Source organism: Phaenicophaeus curvirostris, chromosome 17, assembly GCF_032191515.1.
Source record: "Phaenicophaeus curvirostris isolate KB17595 chromosome 17, BPBGC_Pcur_1.0, whole genome shotgun sequence".
Taxonomy (NCBI): domain Eukaryota; kingdom Metazoa; phylum Chordata; class Aves; order Cuculiformes; family Cuculidae; genus Phaenicophaeus; species Phaenicophaeus curvirostris.
In genome coordinates, this window is record NC_091408.1 from 9,243,028 (window position 1) to 9,256,169 (window position 13,142).

The following is a 13,142-nucleotide window of genomic DNA, read 5'->3' on the forward strand; positions in this document are numbered from 1 at the left end:
TGGCACAGGCTCTCATCACAAAGCTTTACAAATCTGTTAAATTTACTCTCTTTGCCCTTTGCATCTTGCATTTATAAATGTGGGAATAGTCACTCTTCTCTTAGCCAGAATAACAATTTTAGTGTAGATTCTAAAGTAAACCCCAAAATTAAACGTACACTTAAAAAGCTCATTTACTTTCACAGTCCTTTGCATAGCAAAGGCAAAAGCCAGGGATTGAAGCCAGAATGAAGCAGACAGAGACGAGCTGTATATATGCTCAGAAACAGCTGTCCTGTGCCTGCCATATTCTCCTCGTACCCAAAAAATCATGGCTATAAAACACAGACTCTAAGAGCAATTAGTAGGTATGTGGACGAAACATGGAGAAACAGTAAAGCCCTTTTTTCACAAGACTCACATGGAGAATAAGTAAAAGGCACAGTAAGAGATAGGGTCGCATTATGCTTATTAACAGTGTGGTAACACATTTCCCTTAACAGTTCCTCCCTTTTGCTAGAGTAACCCTGCCACTGGCTTCTAGCTGCTCTTGGCTTCAGAGGAATGAACTAATAACAATCTACTTCCTTTCCCCCCCAGCTAACCCTGTAACACCAGTGAGAAAAAGCCTAAACATCAATCTAACGTAAGAGTCAATGCTGCATAGACAACTATCGCGCTAAACCCTCATGTTTACCCAAATGACCACATCGGTCAAAGGCACGAAAAGCCACTTACCCAGACAGAAAGAGATCGATCCTTGCTACCAACAGCACAACAGCAGTAGGGACAACTTGACTTTGTGGAGCTCCCGTTCTTTTGTTTCTTCTTGAAGATTTTTGGATTGAATTTCTGAACAAATCAGATGAACCAAATTTTATTACAGTTATTACATTTTAGTAGGAAACCTGCTTTAAAAGCACGTTTTCCACTTAAGAGTGAAAAAGAAATATTTCACAAAGTCCCTAACCAGACTCTGTAAGAGCACTGACAAAAGCAGCATATGCTTTCTCAAGGGACTTTCCGAATGCCTTAACAGGAATGACCCATAATACTAATTTTAATAGTGATCAGAAACCCTCTAAAAACCTAAGTCACTTTAATCTTGTCACTGAACAACTGACCACGTTAGTGCTTGCCACTGCTAACGTGCTCCTGTGCTTCACTTCCTTATTGTGCTCATCTATGATGTGTTCTCTAATCACAAGAGCAAGCTGATTGCGATGTAAAGTTCACATTTTTTAACCACCACCATGCGTTTGCTTTACTAATCTTCACACTTGTCCCCACCTCTTGTCCCGTTCATGCATAAAGTTACCAAAAAGCATATATTAGAAGTTTTACTGCAGGGATAAATTACTATCACTCACTCACCACTACTGTAACTGCCTTTCGATGCCCTACAAAATCCATGTTGGTTTTCCACCCGTCTCTCTCAATGATCTGAGCAGTAGGTCCCGAATTATTCATGGCATGAGCAGAAACAAGATAGTGACCGTCGGGTGACCAGCTAAGACGCAACACATGAGTTGTCCCTCCACACTGACAAAAAAAGAATTAAAAAAACCATATTAGAGCTTTAAAAGTGTTTGGCAAACAAGGGAGTTTTTATACAAGCTATTTAAATACTAGATTTAGGGAATAAAGTTACAAAGTCAGTCTTTTATGAATATAAAAGAATGTAATTAGATACAACTCTCAGCGCTTCAGCCATGTTTATACTGGTGACCTAGTGCAACCTACAAAGCCCTTCCAAAACAGGGGAGGACTTTAAAGAAACAAAGTGTAAGCATTTTGGACAGTGTACACTAAGTATCCATCGCAGTCCTAGTCAGTGACAGGCCTGCAGCATACCAACTACTAACAATGAGACTTCAGCTTGCAATGCCAGCCCACACATGAATTCAGGTGTTTACAGACTATTCTCACTAATCATGACACCATAAGATCACTGCAAAACGCTTCCCTCATAAGCACCATCTGCCGTCCCCAGAAATTTGATCTCTTGATCAAAATCACCACATAACAGCCCTGTGATGCCAGGTCAAAGATCCCTTCAAAGTACTTATCTTGTTTCTGATAGCGGCCAATAGAAGCTACATAGGGAAGAATGTAAGAACAATGTACTTAGCGTGCCAATACTTCTTTGGAACAAACTCTACACTTCCAGGAATTTACACAATCGTTTACCTAACCCAAGTGAGACCTTTGTCACTCACAACATCCAATGGCAATGACAGTTTCAATCAAACCACATACTGTGTGAGAAAGTAGCTCTTTCCCCCACTCTTCTGAATCTGCCATCTGACAGTTTCATCCGATTTGGCACTGTTAAATGTCTGTGCAGAATCAGAGTTATTTTTACAGTTTTCATTCCCTCCACAGGAATTCACTTTGAACAGTCACATATTCAGAAGTACCTCGTCAAAGGGTTTTGTGATGCTGGTTTCCAACTGCCAGTCCATTGTCCTCCACACCTTCAAACTTCGATCATCAGCCTGAGAAGCAATGTATTTCCCAACAGGATCCCAGGTCAGCCCTTTCACCAAGCCAGAATGCCCCTTCAAAGTGGCAAGAATTTCTGCACGCACAAAATTCAGAAAGGGAGTTACTGATATCTCCTTCAGGACAGACTGTAGAGATTTGCAAGATCTTTTTGAAACAGCATATTAAATATAACCTCTTCTAGTGTACAAACAACAAGTCAACCAAACTGGAACCTGTGTTTAAGGTAATACTGATACAAAAAAGTAGGAAAGAGAACTCTGGACAGAATAAGGGGTACAAAACCCTATAAGAAACAGAACAGGATAACCAGCAGAGCCCAGGTAGTTCAGGATAGCACTTTAAAGCTACGCAAAGCAGTCGTTTAACTGAAACTTCAGTTACCATTCATCCTTACCTCTGTACCCAAAGATTATTACAACAAATTCAGCTTTTGCGCACCAAATATGAATTAAGTCAAAGCTGCAAGTGAACAGATGCACAGAAGTCTGGTAGACCTGGTAACCTCCTTTCAGTCAACCTCTTGCTTAGCAGGCTGTAAGAGAAGAGGCTGAGTGTACTGCAGAGGCTACACAGCTAGCTTGAAAGTCTAACAACTCTGATATTGGGATTGGAAGCAATCCTAATGGCAGTGACTGGGCATCACACAATGGGAGTTTTAGACTGCATCATGTTACGTGGTGAGAAGCTCCCTAACTGCTCCAGACACTGGCCAGGCACTAGAGCTGTTCAGAGCGCAGGCTGTGTCTGGCAGCGCCATCCCAGAGAAACAGAGGCCTCAGGACTGTGTGAACTGCCAGCAACGGAAGGAGGAAAATAGCCATCAAAAGTAAGACTTGAGGGCTTTGCTACTGTGAGGCTCCCCGCATCCTTCCTCTCTCCCCTTCATCATGCAGAGTCATGCTGTGTATTCAACAGCAGCATTTAAAATGGGGTAAATAAGACAACTCCCCCTGAGGTCAAATGAATGGAAAGTCCTGTGAATACGACGTTAACAGGGAAAAAAATCTATCCGTATATAGCTGTAAAATCAAGCTGAAGTGCTAGTTATTTGGGATTTTGCAGCAAAGGTGAAAAAGAAAATACATCTAATATTGACTTTCATGTAAAATCAGCAGCACAACCTGAACATAGCTGTTGTGCACTGCTCACTGCCATCCAAACGTGGAAAGACTGACTCACCAGATTGCATAGGTGTCATCTCAAGAGACAGCAAACCCCTTCCCACATAGAGGCTTTCCATCAGTGAAATACATAGAAGGAAGAGCTTGTCACAGAGCTTTACACGCTTGCACATCTGAAATATAAAAATTCTCACCTGGAAATTTGACAGCATTCCAGATAACAACAGTGTTATCCACACTACAGGATGCCAGCCAGGCATCATGTGGAGACCACGCTACATCCATGACATCTGTTTAAGAAAACAGTTTCCATATTAAGCATTGATGGTAATCAGAGAATCCAAACACCTTTTAAAAAGAACTTTTAAGTTAACATTTTTCCATCAGAGAAATGATTCTCATCTCACTAGAGTGGAAGGTAGGAAAGAACATAGCGACACCCATCAGGAGTGAGGCACTTGTCCAGTGGGGAACAACAAAAAAAAGTCTGAGGCAGAGAATCCAATGTTCAGTGATTATAGGAAGTACTGATGCCAGCACAAGGCAGTTTGTATGGTTTTGAATTAAAAAAAAAAACAACAGCAGCTATTACAATGCACTTGCTTTATTCCAACACATGGAATGATCAAAATTATTTCAATCTTTATTTCAATCAAAGCCCATGTCAGCAGGGGCAAAATGCATTTGAAATGATCTGGTTTATTCATTTTTGCATGGCTTTTTCATTTGTTTTTTTTTTCTAAATAAATATTAATATTCTTTAGTTTACAAAGAACCTTATCTTTTGTCAACCAGGAGATTATTCACTACAAGCGTGAGCATTTATTTATCTAAATACAAATACAGTGTAGCTTCTTTATTCATAGTAATTTTTAAGATAGAAAGTAGCAAAATATAGATTTCTTAGTTACCAGCAGTTTTCCTACTACATTGCCAGAAGTTATTTGCATGAAAATTAACATTTAATTACAAATGACATTTTCTTTTAGATTTTCATTGATACTCTTAAAAACAATCACTGACTTGCCACAAAATATATACCTTTTGAGCATGAAAACGTGACACTGGAAAACAACTTTTTTTCCAAATACATGCAAGTAGCGTTCATTGAACATCTTCTAACTTACCCCCTGAATGGCTTCTGAGAATCGATACACACCTCCACTGCTCAACATTAGTAAGTTTGCTACTAGAACCAAACACAGTGCTAGGTCCAATGTACCTAAATAAAATGGAAACAGTTACCAACAGAACCACCACAAGCTCTTCAAACTTCTTTCTAAAGAAAATCCGCTGTACAGTACACTTCTCTTCTAGTCAGTTGTTCCTACAATGCAAACTGAAGCAAAACCATGTATTTTTTAGAGAAAGTAATTCCAGTTATTAAAAAATCAGTTTTGATAAAATATACAATTTCTACGAATAGCAAAAAATGAAGACATTTAAGATAACTCTTCAAATCTTATCAGGAAGCTTTCTTCAAGGACAGAAGAAAACGTCTCAGCTCCTCAACAGCAGAGGGACAGCCCAAGAGACAAAGGAGACCAAATCTCCAACACCAATGACGCAGCATCACAAGCTTCAGCTCCTTATGCATCAAGCAAAGCACCGAGCTTGCAAAATGCCATCACAGGGAATACACACAAAGAGATGTGACAGAGTAACCTACTTGAGATCAAACATAAAATCAAGAAGGAAGAAACATGCTTACGCAGCTCGTTTCCACACCATAATCAATTTGTCATCTCCCCCTGAAGCCAAGTACACTCCATTGTTTGACCATCGCACACAGTTCACACAAGCTGAAATGCAGAAAAGAATGTTTGTAAGATGAAACCTAAGAATAAGCACTTGGGGCTTGGGACAGAGTTTATAATAAGCAAAACTTGACAGGAGATGTTGAGGATTTAAGTGTGCTTCTTTCCACTCAAAGCAGTTACTCTGTCTGCTTCAGATAAATGAATAGGTACTTATCTTTCATCAGCAGTTGAGTAACTTCTTACTTTAAAAAAAACCTAGGCCTTATTTAAAAAAGCTTGACCAAAAGCAGTTCAAAAGAAGAAAGACTGATATCCATCTAACACAGGAAACTGCTAGTGGTATTATAAATGAGGTGGGAGTAAGAGGGTGAAGAAGGAAAGCTATATCAAGAAGAGAAGAAAGGGGACAGCTTGCTCAGGTAACTATACTTTCAAAAGTAACATACAATAAATCCAGACCAATTTGGGACCATAACAAATACACTTCATATGATGTTTCCTTTATACTTATTTCTTCTCTTGTCCTTGTCTTCAGAGCTCCCCAGTCTCTTACAACATGCATGACCATGCTTTGTGGCCACAGCTAGAAAAAGTTCACATGGAGATCTCCAAAAGTATCTATTTCTCTGTACATTTCCCACATTTTAATAACATTTTCTGCTGAATATCTAAAAAAGTGTATAGCTGAAGTATGAGACCATTTTGCGGCAGTTTATTGCTTCTTCACCACTGGACAGGGAATGAGTTTTGTAATTACGAACATGTAATGCTTAAGCTTTGGAAAATTACCACCAGTACAAAAAAATTATTTATATATTACAAATTAAAAAAAAAAAAGTCTTAGTTACCTAAGTGATTGTCCATCTGACAAAGCATCTTGGGAATATTTTCATTCTTTTCATCTTCCTCTTTCAGGACAGGAGCCATATTCCAGATCACAACTTTCCCAGAATCCTGACCTGTAAGACAACAAAAGCCTCCTCTTTTAAGTACATGCAAAAAAGCTTTTCCATTTAATCTCCATTCCAGAATAGATGCCAAAATGTAAGCATTGCTGCAGTGGGAACTTTGGAAACATTTGAATACTGATGACGTTCTAATATAACTACATTAAGTCAGAAGTCTTTTATTTTTCTTGAAGCTATTAAAAACAAAGCTTTACGGCCTTGTTCAAAAATTGTACTGCATATAATGATACCAACTATAAGGATAAACTATAATAGAATTGTATTTTGAAGGAGAAAAGAAACATTTAAATCCTAAATTGCAATTATTGCAGCCGAAGTTATTCACTATTGTAATCCAAATAATATCACTGCACATGTTTCCTGAGCTATTCCATTTATATAATTGGATTTTTGTTAAGCTACTCTACTATTTTTGCAGGTCAAAAAGCTCAACTTCACCTTCAGTTCCTCTTCAAACAAAACAGAAATTTGGCCAGTACCACCACAACTCAACTACTGCAGCTACTATCTCAACGACGTCCAGGAGGATGAGTACATCAGAAAATGTAACCCTGCCTTCTTCTGCAGTAACAGCAGCGTTTTTCAACACATTGCAATGACTTCAATTTCTAAGAAACAGATCATCACCTAAGTGACGTGTTTTTAAAAGGGTCAGACTGATTGAAGTCTTGTGAAGGCACATGGTTATTACTATAGCCCAAAATTCTGCTTTCTCTCAGAACACAGACATACCTTGTCCCCCTGTTGCAAACTTGGTCCCATCTGGATGAATATCCACTGAAAATATCGGCTTTCCTGGAATGAGAGAAGAAGCAGCAACACAATGAACTGGTTTACAGTCAAGGGAATGCAGTAACACCAAAAGAACCATAGCCCTGCTGGTTAGCAAATAACTTTCTTCTTCTAAAAGCTACAGCTCTAATTTACAGCTGCCTCTAAGAGACAAAAGCAACTTGGTGTCAGAAACAACAGCATATTAAACGTGTATTTGGAGGTTACTGTGCAGCAGCAAACCAGCAATAACCAAGGATATCCAGCAGGATATGCCAAATACCTCAAAGCAAAGTAATATAACAAAGCAAGCACCAACGAGGCTAAACTCTAATTGAGTAAGGAATTTCTTCCAGGTTTCTACAGTTCATTAGCTGATGACCTGAAGCAAGTTTTGTTTGGGTTTCTGGTTTTGTTTTTTTTTAAAATCCTCCCCATCTCAGACAGCTCCTGTTGGTCACAGGATTACCTGTCTCAGATTTAAATTCTGTTGTTATAAAGTGCTTCTACCACAAGCCTAGCTTTTATTTTTATGGCTCCCATATAGACAAAGGGAGACGAACCAACTCTAATATTACTCTTAAATCTTTCTTTTCTTCTTACGTTACGTCCTTCAGAAGAAAACTAAGGTTTATGGGAACGTAAACCCTATAACAAGTAACTATCATAGCCGGGTAACAACTTCAGAAACTAGACAACCATCACTCTCAGCCTGTTCTGCTACATCTACCGGGTCTCATACAGTGTCCTGCATGTCCACAGTTCTTTCAGACCTTGGCAGGATAAGAATGAAGAGGGGAAAAGTAAACTTGCTGCCTTTCAGTGATGCCCAGAGCGCTACTACTAAGGATTACTTGAAAGAATATGCATGGGATTTCCACACTCAAGTCATTTTTGGCAGCAGTCTGAACCCTTTCAAACTAGAATGCTCCTGCAAGCGAGATCACACACATGCCAGTAGAAAATAAGGGAATTTATCCTAACAGCCAAAAGAGCTAGGACCCACCACATTGAGACTACTCGATAAATTTCTCAAATATGTCAATTCTTTCACTATATCTGTGTGATATGTTAAGACATAAACAATAAAATCTGGATAATTTATCCAGCAATAAATTTTATGCTGCAACTGCAGCATCTACATTTTATTACATTTTTTACATTTTATTTTGTCCTTTCCAAGATGAAGAAGTTCCCTTAAATTAAACCAGGGCATCATTTGAAATAGTTCAGAGCCCATTGACACTTACGGAAATAGGTCATTCAGTAGACCTGATTCAGGTTACCTTTCCAACCTGCATCAATAGTCAGCAAAGACAAATTACTGAACTCTCAAATTTGCCATCAGACCTGAAGAGGGAAGGGCTCCTTCCAGGAAGTCAGCTACCAAAGCCTTTTAATTGTACTAACCTGGCTCATTTTGCCTCTGTATCGTTCGCACCAACAGGAAACAGCAAAGCAGAAGGAACAGTAACCTCTAACACAGGGGCACCAATAATCAGGAGGAATTACAGCTTCCAGAGCCAGCACGGCACCTACGGACAAGGCTCGTGATTCCATCACTCTTCCTTCCCAAAAGTCTGTGTTAAAAAGTAGCCACGACCAAAGGACACACTGACGAGCTGGTGCGACAGACACATTGGCTTCTGATTATTAAGGCAAAACAGATTTGCTGTGCATGCCGAAAACTAGTGAAATGAGTCATTGCACCTGTTGCTTTGCAAAAATTACAGACGTGACATAATTTTATTTTCCTTTAATAGTTGTCTAAACTATCGTAGCATCTCCAACTTCTGCCTTTGTTTAAGAGCACGACTCTACGAAGTTTTTACACAGATCCACAAATGAAGCTGATGAAATTACTTTAATTAGGGAACCAGAGGTAACTTAGCTACAAAGCTACCCTAAAAGCTTACAATTCGCCGCATTGCACCAGGGAAAATGTCCACCTAGCCCAGCACTCTGTGGTCAGAAACCAGCACAAGATACCTCTCCAGGGATCTGTATAGTGCCAGCACACAATGCCTCTTCCAGCTCCAAACATTTCCAACAGAAGTGCAGGATTTCTGAGAAATTGTTAAAACCTTCTTAAATCAGAGGCCCTTAACAGAGTTTTCTTCTGTAAACTAAATCAACCATTTCTCAGATCCATAATTAACATCGACAGGCCCTAATATGAGAAGATGCAGAGCTCAGCTATCAACTCTGAAGAGCCACCAACTCCACACATCCTGCACTTCTTACCTGCTACCTCAACACCCCTTAATTCTTGTGCAGAACAGCGAACCAGAATCACTTAACATTCACCCCTCTTCTGCTACTCACAACTCCACATGCATTCATCCCACCTCCAGCTCAGACCTGCCGCTTCAAGCCCAAAGAATCCTACTCTGCTCCGTCCTTCCTTGTACAAAAGCTGCCTCGTGCTTCTGATCATCGCGGTCACTCCTCCACCCACCCCTTTCAGTTCTCCTGTACTTTATGACATGGAGGGGAACTAGTATTAAAGACATTGTTCAAAAGCAAATGATCCATGTATTTATATAGTAGGATGCTTTCTTTTTAGTTCTTTTCCTGGCACAAATATGCATTTTTGACCTAATAACCACTGAGCAGACAGTTTCATGAATTGTTGCAATCCCAAGAACCCGGATCTCAACGGAAGTAGTCAGATCACAGGGAATTATTTCATACGGAAAGTTTAAAAAGGGCATGGACTTTGCACTCAGGAAAGGTGGCAGTGATAAATGAATTCCTCCACGGCAAACCAAGTTTCCCATGTGGCTTGACTGCAATCCAGGAAGGGACCTTATTCCACAGGTGCACTAGTCGTACATGGTGACCTACCCAGGAAACCTGGGCTTTCTGCAGAATTCACCAATAAGCTTAGAGCACAACGGCTTGTGAACATGATGTCTGTCAAATTAACCTTCTGCAAGAGCCAAGTAAATATTGCTTCCATCTGATGGCTAATTCCTAGTGAATGGGACTGGTTTAAGACATCTGAGTCTCACCAGAAACATCCAGATGCATCCAGTGGTTAACCTTTAAAGATATGCTTTTCCTCCCTAGAAACATTAGTTTACTAAATCAAGTTCCAGACTTCCCGGAGTTTGCACAGATAAAAGTCCTCCTTTTTCCAAGTACAGGAAATCTGTCAGGACACCCAGACTCTGCCTGCCCCACCCTCTTCTTAACAGACACTTGGCTTTCATGGAAACACAAACGGTCACTGCATAACGCCGTGACATACCCACTGGCACACAGAACACCTACCAGTCAACCTAGATGACTATTACTTACAGGTCTGTTTGGATATTATTTCAAATGGCTTTGGATATTATTCCAAGACCTTGGGACAGAGCAGTTAAACACCAACTGTTCAGTTGTTTAGAGCCTGCAGCTCTCGGTTCACACTTGCACTGTGCTCTTCAACTATAAGCTGAAGTAATTTTATCAGTGGAGGAAAGCATAAACTCAAGCTGACAAGGCAAACCAAAGATGGAAGTAACAGCTCCTGAACTAGTGCAGGACCCCAGGTATCAGAATTTCCCTCCTGGCTGTGGCTGCAGTGACCCGTTGCGAATGATCTTTGTAGCTGAAGCGGTAGGAGCTCACGTTCCTACGCCCAGTAGCTGATGCTCCCTGCAGACATTCAGGCAGGACTGTTGCTACCAGCATGTGACTGACCAGATGTCTTGCTGGATTATTTGTTTGAAGAACCCAAATACACATTATGTACTTAAAGAAATACCAATAATGAAACAGCCCTGGAACATAAAGTTCTGAGAAAGATAATTCAAACCCAAGGAGAAGGTCCTATCTTTACCAAACACACCAGCTGAAGGAAGAAAGAAAAGTAATTTTAAATATTGCATCGTTTATGTTTGCCACTTAACTTTAGGCAATAATCAATGAAATTCAAAGACAATTTTAGGTGAAACTCTACCACAATCTGAATGAGTTTCTATTCCTTTTGCTTCCAGCCCATCAGATACACAACATCCAACATGACTCACCAATCAATTCAAATATTTACATTCCACCATTACAGGTTGGAGAGATAAACTCCATGCCTATATTTAAACAAAAGCTGGCTCCCATTTCCATATGTTGTTACCCATGAACAGCACCTTGGGGTCTCTAGGTGTTTCTCAACACCACAAGGGACATTTTGCCTACTTCAGCCATCTCGAAGCACCAGGGCTCTCAAAACCTCACACATCAAATATGGATACACAACTGTTGGATGCTGATGCATCTTTACGGAGCACTGGGAAGGAGAAGCAAACCCGTATCACACTGTTGGCTATTCCTGCCCCCACCATTAGGCAGCACTTGTCAGTATTCTTCCCTGCACGAAGTCAAAGAGATGTGGAAAAGAATACAACAATAATAAGAATTTAATGTAAACTGTATTAAACCCACATCAAGAGTGTGAAACGCTTACAGAAAATGCATCTGGAGAAGAAATACTTCCAATAAGTACTCAGATAAAGCCACATTAAGAACTCCCAGACAAAAACCTCTAGAGCCGTAATGTGTTAAAGTGCTTTCACCATAAATGCACAGCCTCTCAGCTGAACAGCACACGATCCCCAGGTGTACAGACTCCCCTGCCACAACACTACCTTCCAACAGCTATAATCCCATAGAAAACATATGCCTGCAAGCATCTTTAAACTCACACAAGTTTCTTCAGTAAAGTGCAAACCCCAAAACTGAGTTGGGAGAGAGAAATGCTGGAATAACAGCACCATGGCCTGGTGTGTGGAAGAACCAGTTTGGCTATCAGGACTCTCACTCACAAACCAACAGCAGCGAAGGAGCCTCTCATGCCAAAGGGAGTACAAATGATCCCAGCACACCCCCAGCACAAATATTTGCACCCTGTTTCTGGAGATGTTTCAGGGTGAACATGCAGACCCATTAAGAGTGAGGCAGACCCATTAAAAGACCCACTAAGAGGAACCTGAGCACGTTAAAAAAGGCTGACTGAACCCTCCAGTTTGTATCCCCTGCTCCTCGCCCCAGGGACGAGGATGCATGAATGTTATATTGGTCTGGATAAGCTAGAAGACCTTACAGCATTTCACAAATGAATGTCTGTCTTGCAGGTGGTGACACTACAAGTCACTAGCCCAAACTCATCCCAGCAGGACCACAGCTGCAATCAGAATAAAACCTGGGACTATCAAGACCCTCCATAGTGCATTATTCACCAGGAAAAGCAACCCAGAGCTTTACAAACCAAGCCCCACTGAACACCACTTGTCTGAATGACTGTTTTCTGCAGTGCTCAGATGTATTTTAAATTGCTACAGATACCAAATGCATATCCACACCAAAAGGTGCAGATGTTAACCTCTGTGGTCTGCAAAGATTTAGGCTGCAAGTTTTTATTCAGCTGCCCATGAGTGGTTCCCACTGAAGATCCAGAGGAGACAGGCACGCAGAGTTAAGAGGTAAATGCTGTGTTTGTTTAGATTAACCAAACAGAAATGTAAAAAACATCTCAAATGAAGTGCTTCCATGTTTTCTCCGTTCATGACCTCTGTTTGTGAAAAGGCCAGGTCCATCTGCTGACCGCCCCGCCCCTGGAGAGTTCTTCAAGTAAAGACAGAGGTGGATTTCAGCCGAGACTTAAGCTGCTGTTCTTAAAACCTGCAGCGTGGTAACAAAGACAGCATCGCATGCAGAAAGGCAGCTGCAGAGTTGCATCGGTGGGTTCTAGCTCAAAGCACACTTCTCCAGCTTGAATAAACTGGTGTCTAGAACAAAACCGAGCCAGAGACCAACCAGATGAGTCCCACTATTGACATTTATACCAGGGTAGGAAATTGATGGTTGAAATAAAGCGGTACACCTGAATTTGAGGACAAAAATTGCATAAACGTAAATGAATTCTCCATGTTGGGTTTCTTCTCAGCACTTTGCCAGGAACAGCACAGGCATCACTCTGGAAATTCACTGTAAGCAGTGTAATTGCATAACGCCGGTGCTATCCTGCTCTTGGCAGGCCAGGAGAGCAGGGA

General features: G+C 40.7%; 2 protein-coding genes across 3 annotated transcripts in view; both read right to left on the minus strand.

The window, feature by feature from the left end:
* Positions 1-13,142, minus strand: part of PPIL2 (peptidylprolyl isomerase like 2) — a 158,047-nt gene that overhangs the window by 91,838 nt on the left and 53,067 nt on the right. The window lies entirely within an intron of this gene.
* The window catches only part of HIRA (histone cell cycle regulator), a 32,383-nt gene that overhangs the window by 18,790 nt on the left and 451 nt on the right, over positions 1-13,142 (minus strand). For both annotated transcript variants that reach the window (XM_069871069.1, XM_069871068.1), the window contains exons 2-9: positions 7,069-7,131; positions 6,217-6,327; positions 5,320-5,410; positions 4,736-4,830; positions 3,803-3,898; positions 2,400-2,560; positions 1,354-1,521; positions 718-831 (exon numbers count right to left, since the gene is read on the minus strand). In XM_069871069.1, coding sequence (XP_069727170.1) covers positions 718-831; positions 1,354-1,521; positions 2,400-2,560; positions 3,803-3,898; positions 4,736-4,830; positions 5,320-5,410; positions 6,217-6,327; positions 7,069-7,131 — 899 coding nt within the window. The remainder of the gene's footprint in view (positions 1-717; positions 832-1,353; positions 1,522-2,399; positions 2,561-3,802; positions 3,899-4,735; positions 4,831-5,319; positions 5,411-6,216; positions 6,328-7,068; positions 7,132-13,142) is intronic.